This window comes from Trichosurus vulpecula, chromosome 5 (assembly GCF_011100635.1).
Source record: "Trichosurus vulpecula isolate mTriVul1 chromosome 5, mTriVul1.pri, whole genome shotgun sequence".
Classification (NCBI taxonomy): Eukaryota; Metazoa; Chordata; class Mammalia; order Diprotodontia; family Phalangeridae; genus Trichosurus; species Trichosurus vulpecula.
Window position 1 is genome coordinate 31,808,434 of NC_050577.1, and position 24,980 is coordinate 31,833,413.

The following is a 24,980-nucleotide window of genomic DNA, read 5'->3' on the forward strand; positions in this document are numbered from 1 at the left end:
GTTCAGTGAGTTCTAATGGCTCCCCATTACCTCCAGGACCAAAAATAAAATGCTGTTGAGCATTTAAAGCTCTTTACAACCTGAATCCTTCCTTCCTGGTCTTACGCTTTCCTCCCCTCCATGATTACTGGTCTACTCATAGTTCCTCCTGAATGACACTCCATCTCCTCCCTTGATGCTTTCGCAGTGGTTGTTAGCTTGCTTATCTGTCCCGTCACCTCTGTCTCCTGGCTTACTTCAAAGACTTAGCTAATATCTACAATTCTGTAGAAGACCTTTCCCAGGCCTCGCCACTGCTATGTTTCCAATTTTGGATTATTTTCCATCTGTTTACTCAGCATATATCTTGTATGTGCCTCCTTATTTCCATGTTATCTCCCCATTAGGATTCATTTACCTAGAAGTCAGAGACCAGTTTTTATTTTTCTTTTTGCCTTTCTTTGCATTTCCAGCATACAGCACAGAGCCTGGAACATAATAAACACTCAATAAATGCTTGTTTACTGGCTGGTTTATTAAGAGACTTTCATAGTCACACATCTAGTTAGAGTCAGGGGTGGGATCTGAATCCAAGACTTCTGGGTCCACTGCTTCTACTTTGGTTTTTAAAAGCAGAGGGGAAAAAGCAGACTCTCCTGTTGGATCCACCTTCTTATTCTTCATGCACAGCGCCTGGTGTATAGTAAGCCTTTAATAAATGCTTATTGATGGATTGATCGATTCATCCCCCTAAGCATTCACAACAGGTTATTGTTGTTTTCTTTCTGATAAGGCTTCTTCTTTTTTTTTTTTCTCCAGCAAGAAAACTCAGATATGAACTGTTTATTAAACATTTTTATCTTTACAGTTTTCCTGATAGGATTCTGAGAAGCAACAAAACTGATCTGGGCCCACCACACAAATTCCTTCCAATATTATAAATCCATTACACTTACACCAGTCATACTTTGTTTACTCAATGTCTTTCTTTCTCTTCCCCCCTCCTCCATCAGATTCCACAATCCCAGCACTTCCTTTATTAATCTCATGTTCTTGCTAGTAGCCCAGTTGAACAACAACAGAGATGTTGGAATGACAGATGGAGTCTTACAATACTCTTAACGGGTGCTGTGCATTTTCCTTATAGCCATTTTCAAACAAACTTTAGATAGTTGCTCATCTGTTGGATGACATTCTGCCATCTCATTTTGGCTTTTATAACTCAGAGCAGGCTCTTGAGCTTCATTTGGAATTCCTGTTAGTTCATTCTATAAGTCCTTTATGGCACTCGTGCCAAGGAGATCAGGCAAAAAGGTACACTGTTTTAGTTTCTTGGTGGGGAGGTAGTGGGAGGGAGTTTGGGGTCAGAGGATCGGGTTTGAAGCTATGATTTACTACCTGTATGGTCTTGGGTAAGTTACATCACCTTGAAAGTCCTTAATTAGCCTTGAAGTATGATAGGAAAAGGTGCTGGATCTGGAAGCCAAGGTTGTTGTTCAGTTCAGTCATGTCCCACTCTTTGTGACCCCTTTGGGGCTTTTCTTGACAAAGATACTAGAGTGGTTTGCCATTTCCCTCTCTAGCTCATTTTATAGATGAGGAAACTGAGGCAAACAGGGTTGAGTGGCTCAGGGTCACACAGCTAGTAAGTGTCTGAGGCCAGATTGGAATTCAGAAAGGAGAGTCTTCCTGACTTCTGACCTGAGCTCTATCTAATGCCCCACCCAACTGCCCCTCAGGCTAAGGACCTAATTTCAAATCCTGTCTTTGCCATTAGCTTCTTGTGTAACCTTGGGCATTTTGCTTGGCTTCCCAGACCTCACTTTCTTCTTCTGTAAGATGAGAGGGATGGAAAGAATGACCTCTAGTATCCCTCCATGCACTAAATCTGTGATCCCATGATCTATAAGTGGAAAGGTTGGATTATGTGATGCTCTCTAGGGTCCTTTCCAACTGTAACATTTAATAATCATAGACATTTCTATATATTCAAATTAAATTTTCAAAAGCTACTGATAAAATGTAGAATAACCAGTGGGCTGGTTGATTATTTTGGGGAAAAAACCAAACCAAAACACTTTCATAAAACTTAAAGCATAAAGATGCCATCCAAACTCACCTCCATGATTTCAATGATGGGAAAAATGAGGCTTTCTGAGGCCGCATAAGAAAGAAGAAAAACTGGGAGTGGGGCCCGGCCCTCCAACCCTAACCCAGGGCTCTTTCCTCTGTATGCCACCACACCTATCACCTCTAAAGTAGGAAGTCACTTTTCCTACACTCCATTAAGTTCCACTTCGCTTTCTAAAGTGATTATTAAAGCCAGAAAATATGACACTAATTGCTGTTAAACAGGCCAAGAAGGTGAGAAGAAGATAGCGAATGGCTGTCTTTCCCACATAAGTAGTATCTTCAGAATAGCTCATCTTTCCCCTAAAATGTAATTAAGTCTTTAAAAATTCCCAGTAAATCCCAATCAGCTCTTAAGAATTTCTTCTTAATCTGCCTTTCAGATATTCTCAATATTTGTCAAAGTTCAAAGCCCAAGTTCTCATTTCCTTTGGGGTTTGGGGGTGGGTGGGTGGGGAAAGTCTAAGAGCAAGTTCATAAAATAAAATGATCTTATCATCAAACATGACTTCCAGCCTCCTGCTAGGATGGTTCTCATTTCTCTTAGTTTTATTTGTGAGTCTTCTCTTGCACCCCATTCAATTACTATGCAAGTGATCTAACCTCTCATAATATTTTGGTTAGTGAAGCCATATGAATTTTGACCACCGTCAGTTCAAATATACTTCTGTGCTCCTGCCTCTATTTGAGCACTAGAGCTAGGAGGAAACTACATTAGTGGAGGTTTGGGTGTCAAATGGAGTTCGATGGAGATTCTCTCTCTCTTCAATAATGGACAGAAAAAAAATTGTAATAATAGTGCTGAAAGCTGATGGAATTGGAGGTTAAGAGTTCAAGGAGGAGACAGTTATTTTTTTTTTCCTGGGGGGTGGGAGGGGGTGGGGGAAAGGCAGGGTTCCAGACTTTCTCTATATCTCCAGTTCTTAGCTGTGCTTAATGTAATAGTAAGTGCTTAATGATTGTCTTTGTTATGATAAATGAAACCAAAAGCTGGATCATTGAAAAGACTGATAAAAGTGACTACCCTTTAGGCAAACTGATTAAAAAGGAGAAGGTAGCGTCTCTATTATGGAAATTTCCTCCACAATGTTAAGCAGCAACTCCACCCTGCCCCCGTAATTTCTGTGTAGACTGCTTGGGGCCCTCAGAGGTTGAGTGCTTTGTCCATTGTCACCTAACTAAAACGTATCAGAGGCGGGAAAGTCTTCCCTACTCCAAGGCTACCCCCAGCCAGACAAAGTTTTTTCCAAAAGATTTTCTTTTCTTTTCATTTTAATAGAATGGACAAACTGTACCAGTCTTATGCCTAGGCAGGGTAAATAACTGCCTCCATGATGTGAAATCTACCCCATGATCAAGAAAAATCCTCATCCGTCTGCCAGTGCCTAAAATCTCTTCCATCAGAGTCACTCCCTTGAGTTAAGGAATTAAAAGATATTGGACTCCTTCTCAGTATTAAGTATTGTAGATCCATCATCACATTTAAGCCTTACTACAAACATGTGACGTAAGTATTGTAGGTATTATCATTTTACAGATGGTGAATCTGATGGTGAGAGACGAACTTAATCATAATAGCTAGCATTGACAGAGCTCTTGAAGGTTTGTGGAGTGCTTTATACATGCTATTTCTTTTGACTGGATCCTCACAACAACACTGTAGGAGTACCTTTTATGATTTACATTTTACAAAATGAGTTTCCTCTTTTTACAAATGAAGAGACCAAGCTGAGAGAGCTTAAGGGACTTGGCCAAGGACACACAGCTAGTAAGTACTGGAAATAAGATTTGAACTCAGGTCTTTGTTACTTCAGGTCCAGCCCTCTATCTACTACTATGGTACCATGCTCAGCATGGTATGATGGAAGGTTTGCTGGATTTGAAGGCAAGGGACATGCATTCAAATCTCCGCTCTGCTTCTTACTATCTGAGAGACCTTAGGAAAGTCACTTAACTTTTTTCAGACTCACTTTTTTCATCATAAAATGAGGTGATTAGACCATATGTCCTCTAAGGTCCCTTTCCCATTTCAAGTCCATGATCTTTTGATTTGTTCTTCTGCTATTAATTGCCTTAGATACTTGTAGTAAGTATTAAAGTCAGGATGTGAACCCAAAGGCCAGCCCTCTATACACTATGCCACACAATAACCTTTCATAGGTACAATCCTAATATAAGAGGATATTTGAGTTGGAATTAACTGTTGATGATGGATTCCACAGGCTCATAAGAAAAATGAAGAAAGCAAGATTGAGATGAGTCCTTTGCAAGTATAATGGGACAGCATGGCTTCCCCACTGGGTTAGTTTCATTCTTATCATCTGGACACATCTCTTATGTCTCATTCACACCATGCCCTCCTGTCCATTTGGGCACTGAGTACTCACCTAGCTTCCTTTCTGTTTACTAGCACTATGCAATGGACTGGTCCTTCAGATGGCTCCCCCTCTGGTCTTTGTTCCGGTTGACAGAGACACTTGGTCACCTGACTCATAAGCTGCAGACTTATCACCCTGGATATTCATATACTATATGAAGCAATAAATACTTCTATTAACTGAGGTTTACTTATAACTCAAAGCTACTACCATAACATCAAGAGAATAAAAGGGAATATATGGTACATGGAAATAGATCAGCTCCATGGCCAGAGTCAAGAAAAGCCTTAGGTCCCAGACTGAGGGACAGAATGGTTGGGGTCAGGGAGGAAAAAGGATGAAATCCTACTAACTCCCTTTCCAGAGAAATGCAACAGAAAGAGCACCGAGTCTGGAGTCAGAAAGCACAGACTCAAAGAACACCGAATTTCAGTTGGACGGGCCCTCAGGAGCCATCTGATCCAACCTGTACCTGAATGAGAATTCTTTCCAACATTTCCCAGAAGTGGTTAGCCAGCTTTTGCTTGAAGACCTCTAGGGACAGGGAGCTCACTACCTCTCAGAGTAGCCATTCCACTTTTGTTCTTCTTTTGGAGCTGAAATCTGACTCTCTGCAATTTCTGCTTGTTTCTGCCCTCGGGGACAAAGAGAACCTGCTTCATTCCTCTGCTACGGGATAGCCCCTTAAGCACTCATTTCTCTCACATACTCTGAAGTCTTTTCTTCTCTGAGCTTAAACGTCTACAATTCTTTTAGTTAATCCACATGCAGCACAATTTTAAGGACCTCCACTGTTCTGATTGCCTTTGTCTCTTCAAGTACTGAATGCAATTCTCCAGCTTCTATAGGACCAAATATAACAAGATCATCAGTCTAAAACCACCCTAACATCTCTGGAACCCATACTGCACCCATAACACATTCAAATTGCCATCCTCTAAACTCTCCATCATTCTTTTGTCAGATAAGCTTAAGTTTCATTTTGCCTTTCTCATCTTATATTTGTGTTGTTTAGTTTTTGAACCCCAGGGTACAATTTTACATTTATGCCTATTCATTCAACTCAATAGTTTACCAATCCTCTGTCATTCAGCATATTAGATATCTTAGCTTTGCATGATCTGCAAATTTGATAAGTATGCCATCTGGGCCTTTATCCAAGTCAGTGATAAAAAAGGTTAACTGGCACAGGACCAAGCACCAATCTGTGTGGCACTCCAATGGAGATATGTTTCCAACTAGACATGGAACCCTTAATGGCTCCTCTTTGAATTTAGCCATTCAATCAATTTTAAGTCCATGTAATTGTACTATTGTATAACCCACATTTTTCTATCTTTTCCACAAAATAGTATAGGAAAAGGGGCTTTATCAAATTTCCCCTATGATCTAGGTATACTATAGCTACAATATTTTCTCCATTTCCCTATCTGAAGACAAAGTAAGGACAGTCAAGCATGACCTGTTCGTGGTGTAAACTTGTTGGGCATTTTTGCCATCTCCACTTCATTTTCCAGAGGTTGAATAACAATGCCTATAATAACTTGTTTTAAAATTTTGCCAGAAATCAGAGTTAGGTTCACTGGCCCCAAATTTGGAGTGTACACTCTGTTTTCCTTTTTAAAAAACAAAGATGACATATCTTTTTTTTTAAGTTCTTTGTCGATGCTCGGTTCTTTTACTTACTAGCTATGTGATCTTAGGCAAATCACTTAACTTCTCTGAATCTCAGTTTGCTTTTCTATTAAAATGGGGAGATGAATCCCAAAGTGATCAAAGAGAGAGGAAAAGGATCATATATACAAAATGTCTACAGCAGTTTTTTTTTTGAAGTAGCAAAGAACAGGAAACTGAGAGGGAGTTTATCAGCTGGGGGATGGCTCAACAAATCATGGTATATAGTGAGGGAATAATATTATGTTGTAAGAAATGATGAAAGGGATATTTCAGAGAAGCCTGAGATAAATTATATAACACTGATGCAAAGTGAAGTGAGCAGGACCAGGGGATCAATTTCTATAATAGCAACAATATTGTAAAGATAAACAATTTGTAAAGACTTTGGAATTTTGATCAATGCAATGGCCAATCAATCCTAATTCTAGAGGATCCATGATGAAATATGTTACTTGCCCCCCTCCTGATGAAAAGGTAATGGACTCAGAGTATGGGTTGGACAGAGTCAATGTGGAAATTAGTTTTGCTTAACTATGCATACCTGTTTAAGGATTTTGTTTTTCTTTTGTTCTGGGGGTGGGATGAGGTAAGAAGAGAGAAGGCAGATTTTCACAGATTTAAAAATAAAATTTAATTTAAAAAAATGGGAGATGAATACTTGTACTGCCTATCTCCTGATGTCATAAAGGAAAGTTCTTTATAAAATTTAAAGCACTATCAAAATATGAGTGCTTATTTATTCGTTAATGAATCACCTGTTCCTAAGGAACTGTGTCCCACTGAGCATTTATCTACCATGGATCTCTTTTCCTGGATGTTTTATCCTTATTCTCTCCTCTGGTAGAAACACCAAGTCATAGGAACCCAATTCAAACTCCTTTAAATCACCCTACAATTATTTCCATCAGACATCATCTAAACCAATTGGTGCAAAATAACTTCTCACAGGAATTTTCCTTGCCTCGCAGGGCTCAAAGAGCCCAATCTCTTTACCAAGCACACCCTGCTAGCCCTGGGAAAGTGTAGCTACGTTCTTTAAAAGAAATAATACTGTTATCATCTACTAGCACCATATGGAACATTCATATGGGGCATTCATTTATCAGATAAAATGGTAGGATCATAGATTTCAATCCAGAATGGATCCCAGAGGTCATCTAGTCCAGCCCTGTCATTTTTCAGATGAGGAATCTGAGACTCAGGAAAGTAAAATGACTTGCCCAAAATCATACAGCTGAACCCAGATCCTCTGACTTTAGAGAGGTATCAAATGTGTGGCCAAACCGGATTAAAATATAAGTGGAAGATATTTAACAAAATAAATGAAAATACATAATAAAATGCATAATACATAATAAATATTATAACATATAATAAAACATAGACGATGTTAATTTGTGGTTTTTCCAAGTCAATACATGATCCTTGTTATGGTTTAATGGCCCCTGTTTCTATTTGAGTTGCCACTGTTTTGCTTTACCACACTGCCCATGTTATTCACCGGAGTCCTGAGGAATGGTACAAAGAACAAATCATTTTAATGAGAAAGAGAGAAAATTCTATTTTCAATGAGAGGGAAAGGTCTGGTCCATGGCAAAAGGAGATGTAGGAGACACTTTAATGGAGGCCCATGAAGCCAAGTGGCATCACAAGGACCTTGATTCTAGGTCTGCATAGTGAAGTGGAAAAAGCAGCTAGGCTCCAACACTTACTAACTCTGCAGCCATGGGTAAGTCATGTAACTCCTCTGGGCCTCAGTTTCCTCACTGTAAGATGGGAATAATAATCCCTGCACTACCTGCCTCAGAAGGCTGTTTGGGGGGAAGTCTTTTTTGTAAATCCCTATTTTCAATATAAATTTGAATTACTATTACTGTAGGAGAAAGGGAATAAATGCTTAAGTGAAAGAGATAGAAGGAATACAATTAGGTAAGAAAGGATTTTAGAGTCAACATTGCCTTCTGTCCAAGATTCCCTGGTCTATTCCCTCCAAAAGGTGTTCTATTGCTGTATTTCTTGGGTCATAATTTTTTTTTAGACAAAACTCTTTATTTTACACATCCCTTAGCAGTCCTTCCACAGCCTAGGAGCCTCCACTGGTCAGTCTCACCGAAGCCTTCCGGCCTCCCATTCCGACTCCAGCAGGGTGAGCATGTCCCCCTCCTGTACCAGGCCTGTCATGTTGTGGATGATGGACAGCCTTGTGTTGTCCATGAACTCCACGAGCCCTTGGGTGCACTGGCCCTGAGAACCGGTCCTGCCCAGTACCTTGGTGACCCGAGCCAGCTTGATTGGCTGCATGCAGCCGGTGTCCATGATGGCAGTGGCACAGGAGAAGGGAGAGAGACAAGACTCTTGGGTCATTATTTTGCCTTAAGATTCTAGCTCTGATTTTTCTGTCACCTCTGAGGTGGAATCAGATAGAAGCGAGAAGAGATGTGTATATTAAATTTAACATCTTAGTAACAAAACTTCCTGGTTGACCTGAATTTTCCTTTGCACTCTTCTTAAATATTTTTATTTTAAAATATTTCATGGACATTCTTTTCTTTGTTTTCTTTTTTTAAAATCACTTATAAACGACCAACTATCCCTGCCCCCAACTTCCTTCCTCAAATAAAAGTACTCCCTCATAATGCATAACGATAATTGAACCAAATAAATTCACACATTGGTTGCATATGAAACCATTGTTCTTATTCTTCATGTCTCCAGTGCATCATTCCTCTGTGGAGAGGTGGCAAGCCTGCTTCATCATCTGGCTTCTGATGTCCTGATTGGTCATTGCATTGGTAAGAGCTCTTAAATCTTTCAGACTTGGTTATAGCGATTGTGAAGATTGTACTCCCAGTTCTCCTCATTTCACTGCATCATTTCATATAATTCCCACAATTCTCAGGTTTACTGGAACCCTTCAAATTTGTTTCCTTATGGTGCAATAACATTCCATTTTATTCATATACCACAATTTGTTCAGCCATTCCCCAACTGATGGGCACCTAATTTGTTTCCAGTTCCTTGCTACAACAGAAAGTGCTATCATAAATATGCCTGACTACTTTTGCATCTAACCCAGACCTGGCTTTAAGAATTTCTTTTTCTCTACTGACTTTTGCTGCAAACTCTTTCCTGGCAAATGGAGCTTGTTGAGAATGTGAAATATTTGCTGGACTGTCCACCTAATCCATCATACCACAATACCAAAAGATACAAAGAGACTGGGATGGATAAAGGAAATCAATGCCTGTTTCCTGTTCTTTACCTTGAGATTCTGCCTGGGTTTCAGAACGTCTTCAGTAGAATAAGAAACATCCTTTCAATTCCCCATTAAAATCAGATAAAACGCAAAAGATAAGACAGTTTCTCTTTTCAACAGAGGAGAAATCTGAGTTTTATCAGACTCACATTATGACTGAAGCCAGTGAGATTTTTCATCATGAGAATTTTGTGAGTTTTATAGGCAATTACATACTTAATGCAGAAAATCATAAAATGTTTAGGATCAAAACAAATCCCACAAATAGAATATTAACGGTGCAGAGCACAAAATCATATTATTCTTTTAACCCATAAACAACAGGGAATTTCCTCCCTAGTTTATGGTATAAACTTCCTTTAAAAAATCTCGAATATTAAAAATATGCATACCTGGCTAATCTAAATACATGAATGAATTTGCATAATTTTCTTCTCTGCCATATGAAACCAGACAGTAATTTCATTCATCTTTACAAAAGCAAGTGTCTAGACTCCATGGAAGCCTCATTAATACTACTCCTTGCAGATTACCCCATAAGTTTGCTTTAATTTCAGTGACCTTTTAAGAACCACAGATTTTTAAGGATGCGTAGATTTCTTTTGGCACCTAGGAAGTTGTCATGCTTGCTACGTTAGGACTCCTGGGAAAATAACCAAGGAAACATTGTAATAGTAAAACTTTCTAAAGGACAAAACTAGAATCAATAAAATAACCAAAAATTACAGTGACACATTTTAAGATTGAAATATTCATTTTTTTTTCTCATCTAAGTGCTGATAGAATGTAAGCTCCTCCAGGGCAGGTACTGTTTCATTTTTTTATCCTTAAATCTCCAGTGCCTAACAGTGCCTAGCATATGGTAGATGTTTAAAGGTTTTCTTTCCTTCCTTTACAATTATCACCTATAGTAGAAAAAGGTATCTTTCCCATTCCTTGCCTTATTTTTTTCACATTTGTTTTATTTTTAATTTATGGAATAAAACAAGTATTGCCATAACATAGTATAATAAAAAAGATGATGGCATATGAAACTGCAGATCTATTGTGTACAACTTGCTATTCCTTTTAAGTATATAGTAAAGTTATCATGTGAATTCTTTTTTTTCTGTCCTCTTCCCCAGATGACTACCATTAGACACAAACAGGCATATATATGTAAAATTATTTTATACATACTTCTATTTCTCAGTTCTTTCTCTGGGTGCAGCTCGTGTCTTTCTACATATGCCCTTCATAGTTGATTTAGATATTTATACTGGCCAAAATGACTTATTCACTCAAAGTTGTTCTTAAAACAATATTACTGTTACTGAATTCAGTGTTCTCTCGGGTTCTGCTTATTTCACTCTTCATTATTTTGTGCAAGTCTTTCTATGTTTTTCTAAGATCATTGACCTCATCATTTCTTACAGCACAGTAGTATTCCATCACAAACATATACCACAATTTATTAGCCAATTGAAAATATAACCCCCTATAGCTTTTGTTATCCACTGCTCTTTGGTGAGGGACATTGAGGTGGTGCTGTAGTGAATAGAGTGCCAGGCCTGGATTCAGGAACATCTTAGTTCAAATCTGGCCTCAGACACTTACTAGCTGTGTGACCCTGGGCAAGTCACTTAGCCCTGCTTCCCTCAGTTTCCTCAACTCTAAAATGAGCTGGAGAAGGAAATGGCAATCCATTCCAGTATCTTTGCCAAGAAAACCCCAAACGGGGTCAGGACACACTGAAAACGACTGAACAACAACATTCTTTGATTGATAAAGAACATAGACTTGAAGACAACTCTAGGTGTTAGTTCCTGCATTTAACATATACTGGATGTGTAACTATGGATAAGTCACTCAACCCTCTGGGGGAGAATTGCTCCAAGCAATTCTCTTAGACTCTAAGTTGCAAAGCAGATGTGGATCTGCATTGAGGGCAGGAATTTCTTCCCATAGGGAATTCCCTAAAGCAATGAAATCACAGGTCTCTTCTGGGCCCCCCATCCCCAATCATCTTCTCACTATATTTACCTGTGGCCCAGTCTTATCTCCCTCACCACACTGTAAGCTTTTTGAAGGACAGGGGTACATCTCATTGACCTTGGCATTTCCTGTAGAATGTAATGCTAAAAATTAGAATTCCTAGCTGCCTTCAAAGCTTGGCTTGGCGACCACCTCCCTCATGAGGCTTTTCCTAACTCCCCAGATACTAGTACCCCTCCCCTAATTTTTTTCAATTATACAGCATTTTATTTTTTCCCAATTCATGTAAAGACAATTTTTGACATTAATTTTTTTTTAAATTTTGAGTTCTAAATTTTCTCTCTCCCTTCCCCACTCCCCACGGCAGTGAGCAATTTAATATATGTTATATATGTGCAATCATGTGAAAGAAGAAACAGACCGAAAGAAAAAAAATGACAAAAAAAATAGAGAAAGTGAAAAATAGTACGCTTCAATCTGCATTCAGCAAGCATCAGTTCTTTCTTTGGGGACGGATAGCATTTTTCATCATGAGTCCTTTGGAATTGTCTTGGATCATTGTATTGCTGAGAAGAACTAAGTCATTCACAGTTGATTGTCCACTAAATACAATGTTCTCCTGTAGTACTCTCTCCCTCCAAATTATCTCATGTTTATTTTACATATGCTTACTTTATATGTATACATATGCGTATATACTGCCTCCCCCATTGAGTATAAGCTCCTGGAGGGCAGGAATAATTTCATTATATTTTGAATCCCTAATGCTTACGTAGTCAAATCTTTGAAGACACCTGTACTGACAAATAGAGTCATTGCTAGAAATGTTTTTTGCCTGGAGCAAAAGCAGTTGACTGAGGGTGTGGCTGGGTGAGGAAGCTGTACTTGGGTATAGTTGTGCTAAGGGGGATGGGGGGGGGGGGGCGGGAAATGGAGATATCTCCCTTGCCTCTTCAGGAGTTTGGCGCCAGCCTCATTCAGGGTGGATGATGGCTGTGAGCTGAGGCTCAAGGATGAGCGGTCACTTCAGAGGGGAAGAATTCCATCACCAAATCAGTGTCCCGAGGCTTTGCCACATTTGTTCCCTATTGGTTATGACTCCATTAATTATCTTTTTTAGCTCAACAATAGACTCCTCCTCTTAGGAATCCAACATTTTACATAGCGGTATTAGGTAGTGAAGAGAAGCCTGGAAGGGAACATGGGTTTAAATCTTGCCTTTGATACTGACCATGAGCAATTCACCTTACTTCCCTGAACTTCAGTCTCGTCTTCTATAAAAAGGGCATAATGATAGTCTAATACTTGCCTCAGATGTTTGTCACGAGGGTCGAATGAGACGATGTGCATGAAACATTCTCAGACCTTAAAGCCCTATTGATATACGCTTAACATGCACACATGTGTATCAGCTGTTATTCCTTCTCCCTTTAGCGGGCATGATATTTAATGTTTGCAAAGCATTTGACGTAGATGCTTATTTGAGCCTCACGACAAGCCTCTGAGGCGGGTACAATGACTGCGCTGTCATTCCTACTTTACAGATGTGAAACTGAGGATTCCCAGGCAGAGTTCCAGGCCAGGTCTCTCCGGGTCCAGCTTCCTCCCTCTAACACCTGCTCTGTCAAACTCAAACAGAAACAGGAGCCACTAAACCTTACCTGAGGATCCTGCACCTCCATACTGACTTAGAAAACCACGTTAACATTATCTACACTTTATGGTGTGTTTATCTATTTTGTTCAATATTTCCCTATTAAATTTTAATCTGGTTCAGCCAAACTCAGGAATATTGTGGGCTGTGAGCCAGCCTCTTAAGGCCTCTGCTGTACCATGTGACCTCTCTATAGGGCACTTCTCTCATAATGGCATGGGGAGGACTCAGGACCTGATGTCAGAGGCCTTAACCTTGGTCCATGTTCTACTCTTTACCTGATATGTGACCATAAGAAGTCATGTAATCTCTTGAAGACTCAATTTCTTCAATCGTAAAATAAGGATTGGGTCATGAAGCCTCCGTCATGACTGAAAACAACTACACAACAAAATATTTGTACCACCTGCTTCCCAGATACTAAGGCTGTTGTGAGGAGAAAATGAGATAATGGACGATAATGCATTTTGTTAGCCCTAAAAAGTTATTTACTAATAATAATGAAAATGTTATGTAGTATTTCAAGTTCTACATAGTGCTCTTCTCTCCCAGCTCTGATCATGAGTTTTGGGAATTTTCCACCTTTGCCCTAGAAGCCTCTTCACCTTAGGGATGCCTCTCCAGGCCGTCCCGCCCCTCCTTGAAGAGTTTCTCCCCCAGAACCGCCATGTAAGGAAGTGCCCAGGCTAGCCAAACTCACTGCTCTCCTGGCTGCCACTCCCTTCTCTGAACCTTCTCACAGTACTTCTTTGCCCACCCTCTTTTCCACACCCTGCCTTTCAGATACTTTTGATAGATTTGTCTTACCCAATTAGAATATAGGCACCTTGAGGGCCGGGACTAGTTTTTCTTCTAGCTGTATTTGTATCTTCAGCATTTAACACAGTGCCTAATAAGCCCTAATAAGCACTTAAGTGCTTTATCCGTCTCTTTCTTTGCTACATTCCCTCATTTTGAGCCTCAACACAGGTTAATGGACTCAAGTCATTCTCCTCTTTTGTCACGTTAAGAAAGAGACTCCGAGAGATCGAGGGAACCTCCCAAAGCTGCAGAACTTGGAAGGCAAACTGGGATCTCCCAGACTCCAGCTTGCTCAACTGCACCCACATGAGATTGTCCACTATGCCTGGGACCACCCGCAGCAAAATTTTTTTTAACTCTATCCACTTCTCGTTGTGATGTTTTTGACTCTCTGTCACCCCATTTTGTATTTTCTTGGCAAAGGTACTGGAGTGGTTTGCCATTTCCTGCTCCAGCTCATTTTCCAGATGAGGAAACTGAGGCAATCAGGGTGAAGTGACTTGCCCAGGGTCACCTAGCTAGTAAGTGCCTGAAGCAGGATGTGACTTCAGCTTCTGCCCTCTTTCCACTGAGCCACTCAGCTGCCTGACTGTATCCACCACAGCCGCTATTTAGGCTTTTATTCAGGTCAGAGAAGAAGCACCTAGCACTTCTTCACGATTAAAGAACATGATTAATGTGGTCCTGTAAGAGAGACAAAAGCTGCGGCTACCTTAGGAGCAAGGATGAGACTGGGAATTTCATTGGCTGCGCAAACTCCTTGGTAAGGAGCCTCTTTCTCTCCCTGCAGTGGGTACCTTCTCTGTAACTTAGAGACTTAGACCTACAGCATTGGGAGAGTGAGTAGCTCCCCTTGACTTGACCCTCTTGTTTGAGGTCTCGCAGTCGGTTTCCTTCAAGGTCAGGGCATCGGCCAGGTCTTCCTGGCTCCAAGGGCAGTTTTATCAGTGGCTCCAAGCCATTTCTCACTATTATCCCGTGTGACAGTTTCCCCCTTGGAATAGATGCCCACTAACAGAGCTGTTCATTGGGAAAATTCTTTAAGCTTCCCTGACAGGTTTCTTGTTTAAGCCCGAGGCATGTCCCAGATATTTTTGGGTATGAGTCCCATGCAAGGTGATATAGGAGGAAGAGATCTTTACCCTGCTTTCTTCACTGTCCCATATCATATTGGGCGTGGTCAAGGATTCAGATATAAGCACTGGGCTAAACACTGTTTATTAAGCAATCTTTTGTATGTGACTTGGAGAGCTGCTCTAGAACATACTAAAACTATGCATAGTTTTATGAAAGGTGTAGTAGAGTTTAGGGAAGCAGGAACCAAGCCCTCTGCTGCCAGTTGTCACTTCCTCTGCTGTTGCTCTGTTGTGTCCAACTCTCTGTGATCCCATTTGGGGTTTTCTTGGCAGAGATACTGGAGTGGTTTGCCATTTCCTTCTCCAGGTCATTTTGCTGATGAGGAAACTGAGGCAAATGAAGTTAAGTGATTTGCCCAGAATCACACAGCTGGTTAGTGTCTGAGGCTGGATTTGAACTCACAAAAATGAATATTCCTGACTCCAGGTCTGGCACTCTGTGCTCTACGGCGCCACCTAGCTGCCCTACCTGGGACATAAGAGAGAGGACCTTAATAAAATGCTTTTTGATTAATAGATATGGTACAGTAATAGTCACTACAAAGGGGGGAGGGGGTGATGAACAGCCTTGAAATCAATTTCCAATACTCTTTATGTGTCTATAATTGACACAGAGACAAACGTTGAGGCCCTTAAAATATTTCAGGCTAAAAGGGGTTCAGAATAGCTTCAATTCAATTAGACAATAATAATGATTTAATCATTTAATGTATTTAATAATAATAGCTAGCATTTATGCAATGCCTACTATGTGCCGGGCTTTGTGCTAAGTGCTTTATCAATGCTATCACATTTGATCCTCACAACAACCCCGGAAGGCAGCTCCTGCCATTATCACCATTTTGCATTTGGAAAAACTGAGGCAAACAAAGATTAAATGACTCGCTTGAGGTCGCACAGATAATAATTGTCTGAGGCTAGATTAAAGGGATTACTTTGCACAAGGGGGAAAATAGCAATGAAATTGCCTCTCACCCTCAAGGTGCTTCCATTTCACTGGCTGGACCCACCGTGAACACAGATAAAGCAAATACAAACAAATAGGGATACGCGCTGCATCTGCACTTTTCCTGGAGGAGGAAACCCCTGGGGCCAGTGCAGGTCGGCACCTGCTCTGGAACACACTCTTAGCGAGTTATCTTGATCACTGAGGTTTGGTTCAGTGACTTACTCATAATCATGATATAGATGAAGTATTACAAAGTTGATTGCAGAAGGATGAGTTTGTTAATGAAAGAAAATCAGGAGAGGCTTTGTGGAGGAGAGGCCGGCTGAGCTGAATCTTCTAGTTGTTGAGTTTTTTCAGTCGTGTCCAACTCCTCGCGACTTGGGGTTTTCTTGCCAAAGATACTGGAGTGGTTTGCCATTTTCTTCTCCAATTCATTTTACAGATCAGGAAACTGAGGCAAACAGGATGAAGTGATTTGCCCAGGGTTACGCAGCTAGTAAGTTGCCTGAGGCTGGATTTGAATTTAGGTCTCCCTAACTCCAGGCCCCAAGCACTATCTGCACCACCTAGCTGCCCCTTCTAGAGGGGTCAGGAAGGGAAGGTAAAGGGGAGCATTCCAGGTACTGGAAACACAGTACAAAGACACAGTGGCGGGAGATAGGCTGTTGTGTGCAGGGAATAGCTAGGAGACCGCTGTAACTGGGACAGACAGGATTAGAAGGAATAAAATAAGACTGGAAAAGTTGGGGAAGCTCAATTTTATGGGCCCAGATCGTTCTTTAAAGACACATTCCTGAGATAAAAGATAATTTTTTAAAAATAAATTATTCTAACTGAATCTCCCCATAAATCAAGATCACTAAATAAATAGTCAATGTCCTATTTTTCATTTTTTCTTCTTCTGTGTAGGACTGTCCCAGTAGTCCACAAAGCCACTTGTTGCAGAGGGTATGAGAAGTGAGATTTTAGAATGGTACAATGGAAGCACCCCAACAGGATTGGAAACAGAAGGCCTGGGTTCAAGTCCTTGAACTGCATTTATTAACTAGTTACTTTGGGTAAACCTAGTTCAGTTGAACACACACACACACACACACATCAATGATTTAAGGAAGCTAAACAAATTCATGGATTAATGAATGTGATTTTAGGCTTCATTATTAGAAGCATGGTTTCTTGAATGATGGATGTTATTGGCCTGTCACACTCTGCCCTGGTCAGACCATACCTAGAGTACTGTGTGTGGTTCTAGGCATCACCTTTAAGGCAGGACAATAACATGTTGGATCAAGTCTGGCAAAGATTGACTAATGAGTTTAATGAGACAAGTTTTTCTTTCCTTCCTTCCTTCGAAGAGGTTTATTTGAGGCTTGTGCAAAGGCATAGCAATGAGAAATGGGATGTCATTTGGGAGAAACAGACAAGGCCATTTTGGCTAAATCACAGAGTTCAGGGAGGGAAGAAATGTTCATTGAGACAGATAAGATAGCTGGGGGCCATGTTGTGAAAGGCAGATCCTTGGATTCCCTCTTGCTGATTTCACATATGGCCAGGATCCTCCTATCTGCCTCTTTGTTGTTGTTGGGTCTTTTCAGTTATATCTGATTCTCCATGACCCTATGTGGAGTTTTCTTGGCAGAGATATTAGAATGGTTTGTCATTTCCTTCTCTAGCTCATTTTATAGATGAGGAAACTGAGGTAAATAGGGTTAAGTGACTTGCCCAGGGTCACACAACTAGTAAGCATCTGTGGCTGGATTTGAACTTATGGAGATGAGTCTTCCTGATTCCAAGCCCAGTGCTCTATTCAGTGAATGTTTAGCCTGGAAAAGAGAAGACTTTGAGGAATCAGAGGATGGGTGGAAGGTGGGGCCTTTAAAAATTTTAGGACTGTCAGGTGAAAGAGACATTAGATTTATTTTGTAGAGCTCCAAATGGCAGAATAAGGGACAGGTTAGAGTGGTACAGAGGTAGACATCTTTTTAGTTTAAGGGGCAACTTCCTAGTGATTAGAGCTGTCCAAAGTGAGGTGGAAGTGAGTCTTGGTAGGGAGTGAGATCTTTCTTGTTGAAGTAGGAAGCAGATGACCAGCTGCAAGAGATGTAATAGAAGGAGGGTCCCTGCTCAGGAGAAGGTTGGACTAGACTAAAAGGTTGGGTGGAACTCGTGGCCCTCTAGGTCCTCAAGTGCAGCCCTTTGACTGAATCCAAATTTCACAAGACAAATCCCCAAAAGCATTCATTCTGTAAAACTTAGATTCAGTCAAAAGACCACACCAGAAGCCCTAGAAGGCTACATGCAGCCCCTAGGCCACAGATTCCCCACCCTGAATTAGACAATCTCTGCAATTTCATCTAATTCTGAGATCTCATGAGATTCTATGGTCTTCTGGGACCTCAGAGCTCTCTTTTATGACATAAAGGAGAGGTTAGATTTGATGGTCTCTAAGCTTCCTTTAGATTTTCAGAGATGAATTTCCATAGCATGTAGGATTTCTATCTGAAGTGATTATGAAGGCTGGGATGTCAAGATTGGATATCTAAGAATATTCAGGAATGTTGCCTTGCCATCAGCTCAACACTAAGTCACAACAGCCCTGTTTCTGAACTCTTCCCAATTTACCCAAATGACTTCATGATAATCGGTGATCTTGCCAAGCAGTTAAGGCTGAACCAAGTTACGAAGTGGAGCTTTCTTATCAGGGCAGGTTATAGGAAGGTGAAGCTATCAGAAAGTGTCCAGGCTCATCTGACTTTCTCTCAACACAGCAGCTATAGCCCATTCTACCTCCAACTGCCAGAGTTTCTGGGTCCTCCCTGGTTCCTGACCAAACCATCAGGGAAGACTTTTTAAACCAAACAACTTTATTACCTGCTTCACCACCTGCCCCAGAGAAGGCATAAAGATGACAAATATTAAGTACCTGGGTGGGAAGGGCATCCTCCCAAAAAAGAAAGTAGCAGAGTTCAGGCTCTTGCTCTTCCATTATAAAGGCGATGCCTGGAGAGAAACAGGGAAGAACCAAGAAGAGTGGCAATCTGGGGAAACTGAGGCAGCTCCCCAAGGTACCTCTGTTACAGGCAGCTAGGTGACATCCTGACCAGAGTAGTAGACTTGGAGTTGGGAAGATTCGAATCTGAATCCTGCCTCGGGCATTTGCTATGTGCTAATAACCTCACTGTCCTCATCTGTAGAATTGGGTAAACAAAAGTACCTACCTCCCAGGGTTATTGTATAAACACCACTATTAATACTAGCACTACTACTATTTCTTATTATTATTATCAGCATCTGCAATCTCATCAGTTTGAGAGTTCCCTCCCTTAACACACATAGCAACCCATCCATACTTGCCAATCCTATGTCACTCTCATCCATGTCTCCCCTGCCCCCCACCAAGAAGAGGTCATCACTGGGCTTCCATCCAATGTAGAATACATGTATGGTGGTTTATAAAGCTTAAAAGTATTATGTAGATGTGAGCTATTATTCCAAATTTTGTGCCACTCTAATTGCAAGGAAGTTGGTTTACATCAGACCAAAATTGCCCTCTCTTCACTGCTTCTAGATCTGCCCCCCAAATCTATTCTTTCTTCCATGAGATGGAATGCAAGCTTTTCAAGGACAGGAATGATTTTATATTTGCTTTTTCATTCTCCAGCACCTAAGACAAGAGACAAGCTTAATAAATGTTTGCTAACTGACTGACTGATGACAGCCTTTTCACTTTCTTGAAAAGAGGTGTCTTGCTTCCATCCCAAGGGAATCTCACTTCAGGCCCTTTGATTGACCTTTGTAATGCAGGATCTCTTGGCCCTTCCTTATTGGAATGTCCTCCACCTTTTTATTAAATGAAAGAAATTTAAATAATCATAGCTCATTTTTACATTATTTCCTTTAAAATATCATGGATTGTGTTGTGTAACAGCACCTAGCACAGAACTATGTATTCAGTTCAATGAAAAAATCATTTATTAAGCACCTTCTGTCTAAAAAGCTCTGTAGGAAACAAACATTAAACATAATCCTCGCCTCACTCTAACCCATAATAGTTGAATGAATATTCCTTCTATTAAATCAGACAATTGTGATCTGACCCTATTTTCTTCCCTCAGTTAAGGGATTCCATGGTTCAAGGGATCATCGAACCATTAAAAAAAGAGTGTTGTGAACTCAGTCCAGCATTGAGGCAATTAATTATCCTGTTTCCTCTGGCTTGGCCAGCCACCCTAACTACCTTTAAGAGTTTTGTAAAATTGTAAGAAGCTACTGTCAGACTGAATAACAGCTGAGGAAATTGCTAGTTTTCATCTCAAAAGAACTGCAGAGATTTTTTTCTTTGGTGCTTTATACAGAGCAGGACTGGGAGGAGGCATCTTTTGTGCTCTTGTATACAATCTAATTGCTCCTGAAAGCAGACACTTTTTAATTGGTGAATTCCTTCCACTTTGCTTGCTTCCAAATATATTTAACTTGCAGGAGTCTCTCAACAGGTGAAAGCCTTTGTCATATTTTAAACATTTTTTTTTCTTCATAAAGAGGGATGGATTTCTCTAGGACGTCAGTGCTGTGATCGAACTCTCTGGGAGAGTCATTTTAGCCAAACCCTCTCTTTGAGCTTCAGAAGATTAACTCATTGTCATTTTGAGGATTTCTGGGTTTGGGGCTTTACTTATTCTTAACAGGGCAGCTGGAGAGAAACTTCATGCATTTCATAGGTTCTACTAAAATGTTAAAAGAAGGAGGGGACATTCTGTACACTAGTTTATTTCCATCTGCCCTGTCCTCTGCTTTTAGTTTTTATGAAGGGAGTCTGGATACCCTAATCTGGGAAAGGTTTCCATATACTCTTGATTCTTTATGCCTTTTTAAAACAAATACATTGATGACAGTGAGTGGAAGGGAGGGGAACAATGTAAAGGTGAAAGCAGTGGGCTATGATTCAAAAGACATGAGTTCTCACTGGAATTCTGCCATTGTCTTGCTTTGGGACTTTCGACAAATCTCTTTACTTTTCTAGGCTTCCTTAACATGAAATCTAGAAAGTAGATGACTTGTAAGGTTTCCTCAAGGTCTAACAGCCTATGAGAACTCTCGGTAACCCGGCTTATCGCATGTTCATTGAAGTTGTACTCTGAAGCATCATTGTGGTATGAAGATGACCAGGGATTTTTGGAGGTTATGCCAATGGAATGCAAGCTTTGGCAAATCCTATCAAGTCAGAAAAGCTGTGGGCACAGGTCCAGTGACAGATTGTGTGTTTTGTTGTCTGAGAATCAGCCTAGCTAAATTTGGAGAGTCTCCCTAGGCAAAGAACATTTTGGCCACAGTAATTCATGATACAGTCTATGGAGGTGTGGAAGAATTGCCACCTGCCTTTTTAGAGAAAATACCCACACTGACATAATCCCAGATCCTGGAAGTATTGGAGTATATTGCCCAAATTAACACTTGGGAATCAAATTGAAGTAAATAATCAACAAAGTTCAGATAAACCCGGTCAATTTGAGTTGGCACAGTCACTCAGTAAACACATTGATTTTAAAAATTTTTATTTATTTAATTTTTAATTTATGAAATAAAACAAGCGTTTCCATAACATAGCATAATAAAAAAAAGATAACTGCACATGAAACTGCATTGGAAATACATTAATTTTTAAAAAATTTTTATTACTGCATTTTTCCTTATATCACCAAAATTTCCTCCAGTATGTCTCCTGTAACAATATATCCCATATAACAAATAATTTTATTAAAAAGGACTAAAATGTCAAAAAAAGTTGGCAAATATGTACAATGTACCACACCCATGCATCTCCCATTTCTGCAAAAAGTGGGGCATCCTTCTCCTGTCTCTTCTTTCCAGGCATGCTTATTTGAAACTTTGCAACATTTTGGTTCTTTCCATTTCCATTATCATGGTTATTGTATGTATCGTTTCCTTGGCTCTACCTCCTTCTGCATCGGTTCATATAGATCTTTCTATGCTTCTCCATATTCATCATTTCTTATAGTCCAGTAAGATTCCATTTATGTGTCATCATTTGTTTATCCATTTCTCAGTTGATGGGCATCTGCTTTGTTTCTAATTCTTTTCTATCTTAAAAAATACTATACATATTTTGGTGTATATGGAGACTTTCTGTTTATCAGTGATGTCCTTGGGGCATAAGCCAAGTAGTGCAATCTCTGGGTTAGAGGGTATATATTTTTAATCATTTTATTTGTATCATTCTAAATTGCTTAATGAATATATTTATTAAGCACCTACTATGTGGCAGTTGCTGTCCTAGGTGTTGGGGATACAAATATGAAAGTGAGTCATAGGATTTAGACATAGAATAGAACTTTGTTCTCCAAATAGATAAAATGACTGGTCCAAAGTCACATTGCTAACCTGTGATTTGAACCCAGGTCTCATCTCCCATTCTAGAGTTCTTTCGATGATTGCATATTGCCTGGTGACTTGCCCAAGGTCACACGGTAGAAAGTGAAAGGCTAGGGTTTTAACCCACAATCAGTTTCTACTATACTATACCACTTCTTCATGTTGCTACTGGTGCATAAAATGAATGACCATAATGTATTCAGCTGGCCCCTGTGGATAATGTAGCTAGCCAGCTAAATTTCAGTTAGTAGTTAATGAAGGTAAAGATATAACTTCTTCCCTTCCTGGTTCATGGGCCCCAGAAATCCATGCACCCCAGGTTAAGAACCTTTGCTCTAAACTAGAGTCCTTCTGTCAATGAATGAGAACAGTATGCCCGCAGCCTCTTTTCATTCCACTTTTCCTGCTCGGTCTAAAATGCAAACAGATATCACCATCTGAATAGGCTTAGGGAAAAAGTGGGCCAATTCACATAATGGCATGCAAATACTCACTACCACACTTGGCCTACATTATGTAACAGTCTGTATACTTCTCAGGCTTCATACCTCATGAAAATCTTTGCAATCCTATTTAAGAGGATGGTTCAAAGGTCTTTGAGGCCACTCATCCTTTTGCTTCTTTATTGGTGGAAACAGAAGAAAGGAGTAGAAGGCCATGGAGAGAGAGAGAGAGAGAGAGAGAGAGAGAGAGAGAGAGAGAGAGAGAGAGAGAGAGAGAGAGCGCTATCCTGACACAGAGGAGAGAAATATTGAAACACACATACGGTCTATATATCCATTGGGAAGAGCAGGACAGTTCAAAAGGTTAAAGCTATAGATGGGGATCAGGAGAGGTTTGGTAAAGGGCAAAAGTGGTTTATTAGGTGCATGACCATGTTTCCCTGGGTGGTAGGAGCCATAGGAGGCTTTAGAAAGACGTAGGAGCACTTTGTAGCCAGTTGGTGTGTTGGATTGCTGAATTTTCAGTGGGAGCATGTATACCTTGGAAGTCATCAAACCTTACAAATCACTACAATTGCTACAAATGGCTAGACTTAAGAAGGTTATGGAGAAAATGTTAGCGCAAAAGGGTGACTATTTAGAGAAGTAACTGAGGAGATGGAGTTTCTAGTAGCAAGTGCTGTTATAGTAAGAATAGTTGTTTAAAACAATCCTCCCAAACTAGGGACACATTTTCCCCTTGCACGCACAAAGTCCCTGGGGAGAATGGATTAAAATCTGGAGTAAATAGTCGTGAGATACATGTGTAGAGAATGTATGAGGCAAAGAGGCACCTCCTGCTGTCCTGGTCCTGGGAGGCTTTTTGCTCCCTTTGTTGAGTCCTCCTCAAGTTCCCCTTGGGCATAGCTCCTTGGTGGGTGCTGAGGATTGTCCTTCTGCTCTCCATGACAAGAGTTCATGGTCCCTGAAACTGTCAGTAGTATCATAATATTGAGAACTACTTCCTCACAGGCTTGTTGTGAGGCTCACATATATTTGATCATATATTTAAAGCACTTTGCATTTTTATTCTAACATCTAACCTAAGGCTCCTCTCTCCCCCCTCCCCCACTCCCCATTGACTCTAAGCTTAAAAAGTTGATCTTAGACAAAGATCCAATGAGTGTCATTAGGGAGACACAGTTTCCTTGCACGCTAAAAAAACCACAGAAGCTTAACAAGCATGCCTTCATGGCCTCTAGGAGGACAGTAATCTTCACTAGAATATTTTTTTTTTGAGGCAATGGGTTTAAGTGCTCAGGGTCACATAGCTACTACATGTCTAAAACCTGATTTTTAACTCAGCTGCCTGACTCCAGGGCTGGGTCTCTATCTACTGCACCACCTGGCTGCTACCCTGAAGAAATGTACATTTCAACTGAAATCACTGGGATCTTTTGATAATGTCTTTTATAGAAAAAAAATAACAACATCTAGTTTGGCATGTGGTATGTAAAAAATGTCATCTGGGAAGTAAAAGACAACTTAGATTTCATGGAATGCTGATGAAGTCAGTGGAATGACTCCCTCCCTCCCCCATTTGTCTTCCTGAGCTTATTATTCCTTAGAGACTCTGACTAACATAATCTATTTTTGGAAGAGGTTCAACTGTGGCTTTCCCCCTCTTTTCTCCTCCCACTTTGATTGTACCACTTTGAGTGCTCTGAGATCTCCCAGTGTGGTGGAAATGAGATGCTAGTTATAAGCATTGTGAGAGCCCACCTCTTGAAAAGCCAAGCATCAGACAAGCTGCTGTTCTCGGGATTTTATCTTTACATGTATTTATCCAGAAATATCCACAAGTTAATTGTCAAATTAAAGTAACACAGAAGATACCACTAGTATTAAAAAGACCAGTTAGTTCCTCAAAGTAGGTAAATTGATGAGTGCTGTTCACAATGGCTTAACTTTTATACCAAGAATTTGTTGAAAGAATTGAGTACAACTTTATTTTTTAGTACTCTACATGCTATTGCATAAATGCATGAAATGATTGTTTTTTCAAATTGAATGAAAGTGTTGCAATATCAGCTCATCTATAAGCTCACTAAAAATGTCTTTGGGACAGTTCAGTGGCTGACAGAATGATGACATTGACATGTACTTCATCCTGTTTCCACATGAATTTGATGTCTTATGTTGAGGCTCTATATTTTGAGAGCTTTTCATTCCAT

General features: G+C 40.3%; 1 protein-coding gene across 1 annotated transcript; it reads right to left on the reverse strand.

Annotated features, from left to right (window-relative positions):
• Nucleotides 1-8,270: 8,270 nt before the first annotated feature.
• On the reverse strand, nucleotides 8,271-8,480 carry LOC118849651 (40S ribosomal protein S28-like). The gene has a single exon (XM_036758581.1). The coding sequence runs from the start codon at nucleotides 8,478-8,480 to the stop codon at nucleotides 8,271-8,273; it is 210 nt and encodes a 69-aa protein (XP_036614476.1).
• Between the last annotated feature and the right edge of the window lie 16,500 nt (nucleotides 8,481-24,980).